The sequence below is a fragment of the Strix uralensis genome, chromosome 4 (assembly GCF_047716275.1).
Source record: "Strix uralensis isolate ZFMK-TIS-50842 chromosome 4, bStrUra1, whole genome shotgun sequence".
Lineage (NCBI taxonomy): Eukaryota > Metazoa > Chordata > Aves > Strigiformes > Strigidae > Strix > Strix uralensis.
Window position 1 is genome coordinate 49,333,167 of NC_133975.1, and position 13,812 is coordinate 49,346,978.

Sequence of the window (13,812 nt, forward strand, 5' to 3'; positions counted from 1 at the left end):
AATAAGAAAACAAAACAAAACAAAACAAAACACAACAGTAATTTAATGCCTCTGGATTTCACCACAGTCATTGTACAAAGTGCTGGGATGCTTCCTTCACAGGTATTGAATAAACTCCAATCTGTGCATGGTGGTATGGACTCTGGTGTAACTAGCCAGAACAACAGACTTGTGAATGGAGGTATGTATTCTGTACTGTCTTTTTTTGTGTTCCACAGCAATGGTAGGGCTTATTTTAATGTAAGTCCTCAGGGTTTTTTTCAGATTTTAATTTTAATTACCCTGCTATGCATGATAGCACTGAAAATAAACTAAAGGAGAACAACAGACATGGGAGATTATTGAAGCACTTGGTTTTTATTTTCATTTGTAAATCAAAATGACATTGTTAGGAATTAGTCGGGGATGTGGTAACAGAAGGAAAAAGTACAGAAATAACCCACATTCAGCTAGACGTATGTAGAAAAGTGTATGAAGTCCAACATGGCTTCCAAATATCACAGTTATTGGCAGGGATTTTGAAAAATCAGAGTATCAAATCACTGGAAAGCCTAAAGTGGGTCTTTCTCATTTAGTAAGATGATAATTATTTCTATACACAACTAAGCAAGTTCTCCTTAGGCAGAAAATTAATAAAGAAAAATTTATTAGCAGGAAGAAACACCAACATATATCCTTTGTGGAAATACACTGAAATGGGGACTGCCAATTTCTTCTAAGACTTCAAGGCTCCTTTCAAGTTTTCCCAAAACATCTCCTGCTGCTCTTCTTCAAGAGGCCACTCCAGGTAGGTCTTTGTGTTCATGATCCTCCGCAGCTTGCAGAACCTCTTGGGAATCGCTTTGCTCTGGATGGGCTCCAGGAGGACAAGAATCGCTGCATCGTTGTTCTCGTCAAAGAGGCGGAAGTGCGAGAAGTCCAGCTCGTATTTGCACCACTCGCTCTGCACAAAGTGCTCGGACAGCACAAAGAGCGTTTTGTGGCTCTTCTCTATGGAGTCAATGATGTTGTCCACAATCCACTTTCCAGGCACAAAGTCCCGCTTATGGAGGCAGAGCCGAAAGGGGGGGCAGGCCTGCTCCAGCTCCCGCACCATTATGTTTTCCACCCAGTCAGAGTCATGCTCGCTGTAGGAGACAAAAGCGTCATAGCAGATGTCCTTCAGGGGGGCTCGCTTGGGCTTCCGCTTGGCTTGGAGCCATGCCCAGGTCATTCTCAGGTACCAGACCGCGTGGTACTTGTAGCCAATGGCCACGAGGACGAGCATGACCAGGACCACCAGGGCGCAGAGCAATGACACCATGAGGGACCTGTGGCACTCCATCAGGGAGAGGTGCACAGCTCCAACCTGCACCCCTCTCACTGCCAGGGGAGAGTCACAGATGTACTTGTCTGGCCACCCCACCAGCACCTGGGCTATCCCAGCCTGGTGGTGGATGAAGGAGAGGAATTCACAGGAGCAGATGAAGTTGTTGTCACTGGCATCCAGCAGCTCCATTTTCCTGAAGGACTCAAACTCTTCCCTGGAGAAACCGTTGAGCTTGTTTCTTCTGACTGACATGGCCACTAAGTTAGGAATGGGTGCGGCACCAGGCAAGGTCTTCAAATGGTTTTTTGCGAGGTACAGCTCTCTGAGAAATGGGAGTTGCAGTCCAAACTCCTTCAGGTTGTTAGCACTAACATCCAAAACTTCCAGCGTTGGAGGAATGCATGTTGTTAGTTTAAGAATTTGAGTGCTGGAGAGGTTTAAATATTTCAGGTTTTTTGGCCATTCACACACATCTGGAATCTCTCCAAAATTATTTTGGCTAATGTCAAGATTAATCAGTTTGTGCAGACGAGTTACAAAATATGCAGTCTGTTTCAGAGATTTTAGAGAGTTTTGACTTAGATTTAAAGTTTGCAATGAAGGCCAAGCATCTTCACAGATTGTCTCATTTAAGCGATTATTTACAAGCAAATTATCATGAAGGTCCAGATACAGAAGTAATGAAAAATTTTTTGCAAGTTTGCATGGTATCATGAAAACTCTAGAGCTTGCAATGGTGAATCTTTTCAGTTTGTTTATTTGTGACTCCATACCATCCAGATCAAAAAACAAATGAAAATCCTGAATCGTTACGTTTATTATTGATACTGTTTCAACGAAACTTTGCCCACTGTTTGCAATTTCTTCAACATCCCATTTTCCTTGCCCCTCAAGCACACAATCGATTGCCTCTAACTCTTGCAAAGATGTGATTTCCTTCAGTAATATTATTAGGAGGCTAATATATCGATCTGTGAATGAAGCATCTTTAAATGTAAGTTTTTGTATCTTAAAAGGAAGTGTAGAGTTCTGCACCAAGCTTTTTTTTTCAATCTCTAATTTGATTTCTCTCACTTCTAACCAAGTGACAGTGTACAGAAGGTCCCTGACAATTGCTGAGAATACACTAATACTTTTTATGCTTATGATCATGTGATTTATCTTCTTAATTGATTTCAGACTTCCTGGCCTGTACTGACTGAGTCTGCCACCATCAATCCACAACTTGTCGAGAAGCTCAATGCCCTCAAAGTTCCCTTGCCTTATCGTGGAGAACCACGGGTTGCCCAGGTGGAGAGAGCTGAGGTTCCTCAGGCTAGAAAAGGGGGAGCTTTCACCCAGGTCTCTGTAGGAGTTCCCTTGAAGGTGGAGGTGCTGGAGTGAAAAGAGGTGCTCAAACCACTCAGGGGACAGGTGAGCCAAGCTGTTATTTGATAAGTCCAAGAGCTCCAGTTTCCCAAGGGAGCGAAACGAGTCCTTGTCTATTGAGCTGATTTTGTTGGACTGCAGCAGCAAGGCTCTCAGGTTCACAGCCTGCTGCAGATCCTGGGATCGGATGTGCTTTATCCTGTTGTGGGCTAGGTTTAATGTTGTGATTTTGCCCGTGAGCCCTGGGGGAATGAAATCCAAGCCCATGGAAGAGCAGTTGCAAAGCTGAGTGGCATCGCATGAAGGACAAGCCTGCTTCAGCACTTGTTCTTCAGAGAGGTTTGGAGCTAAGACCATGTAGATGGCCCACACTCGCCAGCTGTACATAGTTCTTGATTTGTGTTTTGTTTGGTTGAACATTTTGCTGTGGGAAACAGAAAGGAGAGAAGGTAGTGTCAACTTTTAGTTTTGAACAGCAACTGAAAAACAATTGAAAACCTGTGCAATTTTATTAGGAAATTCAGATTCAGTTTTTTTCTTGTAAGAGTTATCCTATGACATCAGTCTTCCTCTCCTACTTCAGCTGCTCAGCCCTGCAAACACGGCATGCTACTCATTTCTTAAGTACAGCCTTGCCATGTCTCAGCAGTCATAAAGGACTGTTCTCAATGGCCTGCCTTTTCATACACGTTTCCTATGGCTCTCGCTTCTTACATCTCTCGCATTACGCCTCCTCTCAGCAATGAAGCTACAGCTGGATGTTTCAACCCTAAACAGGGGAAGATGGTTAGGTCGCCAATGATCTGGATGAGGGAATTGAGTGCACCCTCAGTAAGTTTGCAGATAACACCAAGTTGGGTGGGAATGTTGATCTGCTTGAGGGTAGAAGGATTCTACAGAGGGATCTGGACAGGCTGGATCAATGGGACAAAGCCAGTTATATGAGATTCGACAAGGTTAAGTGCCAGGTCCTGAACTTGGGTCATAACAACCCCATGCAGTGCTACAGGATTGGGGAAGAGTGGCTGGAAAGCTGCCCAGTGGAAAAGGACCTGGAGGGTGTTAGTCAACAGCCAGCTGAATATGAGCCGGCAGTGTGCCCAGGTGGCCAAGAAGGCCAATAGCACCCTGGTTTGTATCAGAAGCAGTGTGGCCAGCAGGGACGGGGAAGTGATTGTCACCCTGTACTTGGCACTGGTGAGGCTGCTCCTCAAACACTGTGTTCAGTTTTGGGCCCCTCGCTACAAGAAAGACATTGAGGTGCTGAAGTGCATCCAGAGAAGAGCAACAAAGCTGGTGAAGGGTCTAGAGAACAAGTCCTGTGGGGAGCGGCTGAGGGAACTGGGGTTGTTTAGTCTGAAGAAAAGGAGGCTCAGGGGAGACCTCATCGCTGTCTACAGCTACCTGAAAGGAGGTTGTAGAGAGGTAGATGTTGGTCTCTTTTCCCAAGTAACAAGTGATAGTATGAGAGGAAATGGCCTCAGGTTGCACCAGGGGAGGTTTAGAGTGGATATTAGGAAAAATTTCTTCACCAAAAGGGTTGTCAAGCACTGGAACAGGCTGCCCAGGGAAGTGGTTCAGTCACCATCCCTGGAGATATTTAAAAGACATGTGGACGTGGTGCTTAGGGACATGGTTCAGTGGTGGACTTGGCAGTGTTAGATTAACGATTGGACTCAACAATCTTAAGGGTCTTTTCCAACCTAAACAATTCTATGATTCTAAATGCCCACAGCCTTCACAGTGTTAGTCTGTCCATCTAGTATGGCTACCCATGAGGAAGAAGCCTGAACAGAGCAAGTCCAACTTCTTGGCCCTTCAAGTGGGCTGTGGCTTCTGATGCCACAAACTTTCCTGGCAGAGATTTTGGGGTCCCCTGCCTGGAGTCTCACCAGCCTTAGGGCTTCTAAAAAGCAGAACTGTGTGGCTCCTGGCACATCCTTTTACACACTGTGTAAGCAGTTTACATTCTTTACTGAAAAGGCAGACAAGCTGATAAAAGTCTATCGCCCTTTTCTGTAAATCAACACTGGTAATAGATGGGAATTGGATGTTACTGTCACCCTATAAACAGTGGAAGCAATTAGATCAATACTGATTTTAATTTACAGAAGGGCTGTGTTTCCTGCCACGGGTGTCAAAGAGCATTTCACCATTTGCTACAGCAGAAAATAAGTCACTTACTAAAGCTCACAAGCTGCTGTAAACAGCTCCGGTACTGCAGACAAACAGTATACCCAAATCCTGAATATGCAGAGAGTAAATACTTACCTTGTGCACTGCATGCTGTGTTTCAGTCTTCTTGTGTGCTGATCATGTACTCTGGGATCCAAGTAGTCACCTCATACCTCCAAGTGCAACAAAAACTGTAAACCCTTTGGCAGGTCTGATGCAATGACAGTCCTGGAGTGAGAAAATATTTCAGGCTGTGCTCCTCAAACAAAACTTTATGTTGACAGTTTCCCAATGTCCTCTAACTACTCAGCCAGTGAAGCATACCAGTTCACACAGCTTTTCTTTAGTGGCTGCTCCCCTGAGGAAACTATGGCTTCTGAAGAGTCTGTCATTGTCCGGCACACATGACACTGCCCTTCAAACTCACATTTCAACCACTTCTACTGCTGCTGCTGTAGACACAAAAATGACCACAGATTGTGTTTTCCCTCTCTTCTTCGCAAGCTGAAATTCAGTGGCAGATCTCTCTCCTTTTGTCAGTCATCGCCCATCACTGGAAAAGCTGATGCAACCATTTTGTGCAAGTCATTATTTCACAATCACTTCCTCCAGCATTAAGTGCAGAAATAGTTCCTAGGCAAAACTGCATTCACCTCCCTGTATCTCTGCTTTTGATACTTATTGTTTAGTATGCACTGGGGTGATGTTAACTACTTCCTTCAGAGGTATACCTGCTGTGGCACGGACATAACTGCAGCCACTGATGCTTCGAGATGTACCTGCTCTTGGGTGGACATATTCATGGCCACAGACGCTTTGGGGTGTCCTGCTCCCGTGAGTATTCATCCATAGGTCACAGTCCCTTCAACTCAAGTTTACACTGGAGTTCCAGCCTGTCCAATGCAGCAGCCCAGAAACAGCAGTGATGCCCTGACCCTCTGCCAGCCCAGGCGCAGCAACATTGCTTCTATCAAAATGTTCCCAGGCACAGCAGAGTAAAATGATAAGCAGTGCAACAGTACAGTAAGCAGTAAAAGCAAAAAGCAGCCACTAACAAGCACAAGACTCTAATTTACATTAAGGCAAGCAAGCCCCATGGCAAGCACAGGATCCTGTCAATTAAAAACTAAACAGCAAGAACAGCTATAAATTCGATCTAACACATTCTAATCAAATCCATTGTTATCTCGAACCCTTTCCAATCAAATCCATTGTTATCTCGAACCCTTCAAGTCCCATGTTAGACACCAAAACAGACTGTCATGTTTTAACCCCAGCCGGCAACTAAGCCCCACAGAGCTGCTCGCTTACTCTCCTGTGGTGGGATGGAGGAGAGAATCAGAAGGGTAAAAGTGAGAAAACTCATGGGTTGAGATAAAGACAGTTTAATAGGTAAAGCAAAAGCTGTGTATGTGCAAAGCAAAACAAGGAATTCATTCACCCCTTCCCATCAGCAGGCAGGTGCTCACCCATCTCCAGAAAAGCAGGGCTCCATCACGCATAACGGTTACTAGGGAAGACAAATGCCATCACTCCAAACATCCCCCCCTTCCTTCTTCTTCCTCCAGCTTTATATTGCTGAGCATGATGTCATATGGTGTGAAATATATCCCTTTGGTCAGCTGGGGTCAGCTGCCCCAGCTGTGTCCCCTCCCAACCTCTTGTGCACTACTTGCTGGCAGGGCGGTGTGCGGAGAAGAAAAGGCCTTGACTGTGTAAGCACTGCTCAGCAGTAAGGAAAACATCTCTGAATTATCCACACTGTTTCCAGCAGAAATCCAAAACATAGCCCCATATAGCTACTATGAAGAAAATTAACTCTACCCCAGCCAAAACCAGCACACTGAGCAACAGAACATCTCAGCACAGCTAAGTTATTTTGTGTAGGTTCTGTAAAATGTTATCAACATATAGACTGATATATATATTATATTGATACAAATGTTAGAATCAAATTGTTTAGTCAAAGAGAGCACTAGAGAAACACTCGGTATCATTTCATTTCCTAGGACACTGCAGTCATACGTTATCAACAAATAGAAAATGCCTAAGAATGGGAATGATATTCTGTCTGAAAAAGAAGACACAGTTTGAAAGAAAGTATCCCTCTATAAACATTCACGGCAATTTGAGAGGGAAAGTTTGGTGATATTTATTTTAGCCTGACTGAATGGAAACACATGGCTGGTCAAATGGCCAAACATGCTGCATGCATAAAGGGGTAGGGAGTCTTCCTACCAGCTTTGAAAGGCACACCCATTAAATTCAAACACCAAACCTTCCTACTGCAGTTTTCATTCTTTTTCTGTGCGCAGAAATTGTCACAATCTCCTGCCTGCTTGCACCGACCGAGAGGTACCTGCCTGAGAGCAGACAGACAGACTGATTCCTGCCACATGTCAGAGGGTCTGTGGTGGCATCTGTGTGCTGAAGGGTGGCAAAGCCCAGGCAGAAGCCTGAGTGCATCTCATAGCAACTTTCAGTCCCACTGCATTGAAATTAACATTGCACATTAGGTTAAGAACTTGATACTTTCCAAAAAAAAGGAATTAAAAACTAAGATACTGGTGTATTTTCTGCCTGCTACAGAGGATAGATGATAAGCATAACAACATTTTAAAATAGAGACAAAGCAGCTGTGAGACACAGCAGAGAAGGGAAATGGTCTTTTGGTGAAGGGATGTCATCAACTTCCTCAAAGCTACCTCTTCCCCCTAGCACCTCTTAGTTGGAAAGGTTCTTGTTCTTCAACAGGGGAAAATTTCAGTTTTCAAAATGCTTGAAAATGTCAATTCTGAGTTTGCTGCGACCCATTCCTATATGTTTTTGTCATCAAAACCGCAATTCCATGATAATGTTAAATATAGTTAAATTTGTGAAGAGCCTTGAAGAAGATGACATATGAGGCCACGTACTTCATTGAATGTGTCGTGGTTTGAGCCCAGAGAGCAACTGAGCACCACGCAGCCATTCAATCACCCCTTCCTCCCCAGTGCTGGGAAGGAGAAAATGAAGAAAAAGGCTCAGAAATTGAGATAAGGAGAGGGAGGGGTGTCTCACCCATTACAGTCACTGGCAAAAGACGGGCTTGTTAGGGGAAGAAAAAGAACATCACTTTAATTCAAACACTAACAAAACCAACACCTAATAGTGTGGGACAGTGAGAAGCATTACCACATCTTAAAAACCCTCCCCCCACCCCTCCCTTCTTCCTGGGTTCACTACCTCCTCCCCCAGTGGCGTAGGGGCAGGGGATGGGGGATGCAGTCAGTCCGCCACTTCTTCCTCCAAGCTGAAGGGGAAGCACTCTTCTGCATTCTTCCCCGTTCCACATGGCGTCGCTCTCACAGGAGACAGTCCTCCATGAACTTTCTCCATCATGAGTCCTCCCCATGGGATGCATTGTTACTGAGATGCTCTGGCATTGGTCACCTCCACGTGTTGCTGTCCTCCCAGCACTGAACTACAACAGCGGGGGCTGCTTCTTCCCACAGAGTCACGGGCGTCCTCCACAGGCCTCAGGCGAATCTCTGCTCCACCAGTGACCTCCGGGGCGGGGGGGGGCAGCCCTGACGTTTTATCAGGGGAATACAGGGGGGCTCTCTGACAAAGTGCACCTCCCCCCCTTCCTCCTCCTTCCTTCCACTGACCTCAGTGCTCACATAGGTGTCCTTCTTGTAACTCCTCCTCACAAGTCCCAACCCCCTCTCCCATTCCCCTTAAAAATGTTATTGCAGAGGCACAGCCACTGTTGCTAATTGGCTCAGCCTTGGCCAGAGGTGGGTCTGACTTGGAGCCAGGGGAGCTTTCGAGAAGCTTCTCACAGGTGGCCACTGCTGAAGCCCCCTCCCCTGCTACCAAAAACTCCCACCACACAAACCCTGCACAGAATGCGAAATGGGCATGCTTTTCTATCTCTTAAAGCTTCACCACCATGCATTCATGGAGACTCAAGGTAGATGACAGCTATTTTTTCAAAAGTACTGACTTTCTCCTAACATCCAGGCTCAGCCCACTCTTACCATACTTCTAAACTGGGCTGGGTTTCTGGTATCTCTCAGAAAGAGAAAACTGGAATGACCCTGCCCACCTTCCCAGGTCGCAGTTCACAAACTAAGGAGTTCATTTCAGCAAGGTGCTTAAGAAGCCAAGAAATCAGGGTGGGCCTTCTCCTTTTTTCCATCAGCACAGAAAAAAAGTCTACAAGCAGCACAACTTCCTTCTCTCTTACTCCAGGTCAATTTGTCAGGATTTATCAGGTTATCCGGAGTCAGAAAGGTCCAAGGATGTTCAATGTGGCCAGAAATGCCCTCCACAATCTGCCCCAGACAGAGAGGCAAGGTGCCATACAGCTGCCTCCCAGAGCATCAGCCTCCAAATCGAGCTGCAGCCTGGACTCAAAACAACTTCTTTTGAAATCAAAGTGTCTAAGGTAGGAGAAAGCAGATGTCTTTTAAGGTAAGAATACCATTCACCTGCCTTTCCTCCAGAGAAACTACATGTTTATCATTGAAGAAAGTTGCACCTTGTGGGTGCTTACTCTCCTCCTCCAAGTTTAAGCTATGATTATCCTTCTTCTTCTAGAGCGTTTAAAAAAAGGCATGTGCCTCCACCTGTGCCAGTACATTACTTTTTCCCAGCAGAAGGGCACAGATCTGCAACAAGCCTGTGCTTTTGTAACTGCAGATGTTCCAAGCAGAGACACCATGCAAGCCTTTGCCAGCAGATAGATAGGGCTGAGACAGAGCCTTGGTCATCATTTTTGAAGCTCTCTTGCTGTAAATGTTCCCATTTATCCAACAGTAGCACAAGAAGCACACATTTCCCTCAGTCAGGTCTTCCCTGACCCCCAGCAACCCCCTGCTCAGCATCCCTTCCTGCCGCTGCTCAGTGTCAGGTCCCTGCATTGCCTCTGCTGGCAGAGGGACAGGCTCCTGCCACAACCCTCCTCCACCAGTAAACTCCTGCTGCTAGACAGGGCAGCAACCAGCGATGGGGGACTGTATGAGATGGGTGTTGACCAAAATAGATTTAGAAACAAAAATACATTCTGTGGAACACAACTCCACAGGAATGGACTTGCTGATCAAAAACCACAAATCAAGTGGCAACACTAATCCTCAGTCTGCCATTAGAGTTACAAGGGTTATTTCACAGTTATATCCCCACTGTCTCCTCTTTCTGCATCTATGTTGTCTTACTCCGGGGAACGTGGCTTTAGAATCAGGCTCCAGTTGCTAGAGCCCAGCAGCCCTCTCCCCTCTGCCAGCCAAAGGTATCAGCTCCTCCATTTCCTGCAGTATCTGGGCATATTGCACTCTGTAAACCACTTCCCCTTCCCAGTCCCACGTTAGAGGATCCTGCAGCTGGTCCCCTCCCTTCCTCTCTTTTCTCCTGTACGTCAGCATCCACACTCAGAGCTGCTTTTTTGCTTTTCTGCTGAGAAAGGACAAGTGAAAGTGCAGAAGGAGCACAAGTCAGGCGACACCCTGCCCCAGACCCCCCGCCTCAAAGAAAAAGCAGAAGCAGTAGAAGAAGGAGGGAGCTCATTAATCCATTGGCCAGCCTAAAATATGAGCAGAAACGCCTTCCAAATCTTTGCAAGTGGCGCAAAACTGCTTCCCGGTACTTACCCCTGTTAACCAGGATGAGTCAGCTCGGCCACAGCAGTGCCAGCCGGGCCGAGCCCAGGGCACTCTTCTCCTAACCCCGCCTAGAAACGGCTGCTGAGGGAAAGCAGTCAAGTCTACTCCTGCAGTCTTTGGAGCAGGAGGTATAATACTTGTGTAATTGAAAGCAGAACAGCTTGGCATCCTTTCATGATCCTGGAAGTGGAGCCTTGGCATGCATTGCTGGTGCCTATGCTTTCATCTGACTTGCAGGGCTTCAGGTATTTGTCTTCAAGCTACAACAAAAAGGAATATTATAAATGAAAAATAAACAATTTTAACTTTGTTGTGTTCCATATCAGGCCTGCCCAGCCAGCAGCTCAATCCCCTGGTTAGATCTTCAGACTGAAAGTTTAAATGCAAAGGAGCAGATTCCCTTTATTTTTCTTCTGGGCTGTCCTTGCCATGCCATTGTGGCAGACTGTGATAATGCTGTGTAAATGGTTACTCATTCAACAGCCAGCCTTCAGAACTGCCTCTGCCAAGGAAGCAGGGTTGTGGGGTTTTTTTATCATATCCTTTCTGAAAGCATTCAGTCAGAATAACATGATGCCGATTTCCTGCCTTAACAGAGGAGGACATAGCAGGGAAGTCCACGGGCTAAGACACCAAAGCTTATTCTAAAGATATGGAAAGTTTTGTCTTTCCATAGGGGAAAACCCCTAATTTCTCCCACAATAGTCCTGTAGAGTATTTGAGTCCCAAGGAAATCGCATCAACAGAAAGGAGCCTGCATGTGAGGCAAAGCTGGACAATGTAGTCCTTTTCTTACTTTGCACTTTCTCAGGTGGGGTGAAAACAACTTGTTTCTGACAGGAACATTAGGATTTTCCATTAATACACAGCTATAAAATAGTAAACACTATAGTAAGTTTTGGCACCCTGTTCTGAAGACCACTATGACAAACACACAAACCCCTGTTATTAGCACCACACAAGTTTGTTACTCCAGAACGAGATTTCTGAGACAACTCATGCAGAACGGGTCCTCCCAGCCATAGCTTCTTGCTTGCTCCCCAGACCTGCGCGGGGCTGGACGCCAGTCAAGCACGCTGACAGGTAGCTCAGCCGCACACCAACACTGGGCACACAGCGGGACCAAAGGCGCCCGCGTACAAGCGTGCCTGCTGCAGGACTTCCTGGCCAGCTGCAGGGAGTAAGGCAAAATATAAACTGATACCACAACTAAGGAAACTCCCTTGGCATGCGTGGGAGAGAGGCCTGTCTGGAAATATATCTGATTAAGTGTAGCTTCCTCCGAGCGCCACCCAGGGCTTCCTGCATCTCTGTGAAAGGGGTCCAGCTCCCAGCGAAGATGCAGGGATGGCAACCAAACATGGAGGCAGGTGCCCAAGACCCATAAAAAGGCTGCTCAGAGCAGTCTTGATCTTGGCTTTTCTTACAGGCTAGCTTGGTTGTATCAGCCTTTATATTTCCCATATTCATAACCCTGCATCTCCACAGGCATCTCTGAATAGTCTGTAGGACTCAGGAACCTGAAACACAAACATCACTGTACTGGACCTTGGAGGTCAGGCCAAATGAACCCCTCATCACCTGGACAAACAGGCTCCCAGCTTGCTGTTGCTGAGGATCCATCCCCTGAAACAGACATAATCTGGAAATCACGTTTTCTTTTAATATATTTTCTGCAATTTTCATACTGTTAATTGGGTCAACATTCAAGGCTACTTCTTCAGCTTTTTAGACACCTTCAGGAAATACCTCTGCGTAGCTTTCTGAAGTACCACATGCTTAGTATTGTGAAGGACTTTTTTTCCTATCTCTACATATATTGCACTCCTGTGTCGATCAGCTTGTTTTGCTGTATCCCAAACTATATGACAGGGGTCATCTCTTATGGGCTGTCCAGAGAGGTATTTGGAGATGTAAAATACATTTCTAGTGAAAATGAGGTGCTATGCCTATTTCAAAACAGGGATTTTGCAGGTTTCTGGACAGAGCTACAACCACCCTTGGCTCTGACCTCCCAGGAGGCACCAAACCTCCCCATGTGGAAATCACATTGCTCCCCCAGCACGTCTCCAGCCACTGGGGCCGCTGGAGGTACCCCAGGGTTGGAGTCCTCACAGACCCTACAAGGCACAAGCTGCACTACCAGGCAGTCATGGGGAGAGAGGAATGGGATCTCTTATGCTTGCTGTTGGATGGCTTTTGCTTCATTTCAGCTCATCGGGAGAGAAAATACCCTGTCACAGCCCACCGGGTGCAAGCCATCACCGGCATGCTGTGGGGAAGTTAGGGTTTAACCTCCCGGCACTGGAATTTCCCTCAAGGAGGAAAACCAGCTTTGCTCAGCTCCAAGGAAGAGCTCCTTCGAGACACACTGGGCAAAGGGACGTGTGTCAGTGTGCTTCAGTGCAGGAAAGGTCCAACAAACTTTGTCTTTCCTTGTTGAGAGGAACACATGGACACATGTCTCAGGCCTAGGTCCATCTGATGCTAATACACTGAAAAAGTGCTTTCTTTTTTCTTTTTTCTCTCTCTTTTTTTTTTTTTTCTTCTTTTAATGGAAGGGAAACATTGCAGAACCAGCTAGAGTTTGTTTCCTGCATGGAGATGGAAAACACTGTGCTGGGATGCAGAGATACATATTTAACTGCTTGTTATACTAAAAAAAATATAGTGTTTAACATTTGGGCAAGAATTTTAGCAGGAAATGAATCAGATCATTATCATATGCCATAAAAATATCAAAATTTTTGTATTTGTTCCAGAAAAGACAATGTCAGGACATATTTTCCACAGGTAGTTCAGGCTCTGCATTCAACTGCTTCCTCCCTCTGTGCCTGATGCCATAAATATTTCAGACATGATAGTGCATTTCTGAAAGAGAAAACCAGTCCATTCCAAATCTTTGGTTTCAGTTATTCAAGACCTCAGAAGCTCTTTCTTCAGTGCAGGTACTTTTCTTGATATATGTCCTATCAAAGCTCCATATTTTTTAAAAAATAGGAAAACTCTAATGAGCTATTTCCAAGTTTTTCTGCACTGGAAAAAATTACATGTTTTGTGAGTTTCTTGCAGGGACTATTTCTATTGTGTTCTTTTGCATTTGATTAATTTTTTAAACCAACTTTTTAGAAGCTTGAATACAGGAGAGTTGTAAGCACTCATGAAAAAATCATTTTTACTAAAATTGAAAACCCTGATCACAAAATTATGTCACTAAGTATTTGAAAAGTGTGTTGAATCTGAAAGAGCCACCAAAACATCTTCAAATAATTAGATATTTCCAATATCTGACCATTCTCTTACTTTCCAGACTTG

The 13,812-nt window shown here is 45.5% G+C and overlaps 1 protein-coding gene across 2 annotated transcripts; it reads right to left on the reverse strand.

The window, feature by feature from the left end:
- Positions 1-338: 338 nt before the first annotated feature.
- LOC141942743 (toll-like receptor 2 type-1) lies at positions 339-10,745 on the reverse strand. 2 transcript variants are annotated; one of them, XM_074866630.1, is made up of 3 exons: positions 10,486-10,745; positions 4,949-5,080; positions 339-3,101 (listed from the first exon to the last, which is right to left on the reverse strand). In XM_074866630.1, the coding sequence occupies exons 2-3, from the start codon at positions 4,960-4,962 to the stop codon at positions 716-718; spliced, it is 2,400 nt and encodes a 799-aa protein (XP_074722731.1). In that variant the 5' UTR covers positions 4,963-5,080; positions 10,486-10,745; the 3' UTR covers positions 339-715. The 2 variants fall into 2 exon arrangements, with proteins under 2 accessions (XP_074722731.1, XP_074722732.1); XM_074866631.1 differs by lacking the exon at positions 10,486-10,745 and adding an exon at positions 6,322-6,344.
- Positions 10,746-13,812: the final 3,067 nt, after the last annotated feature.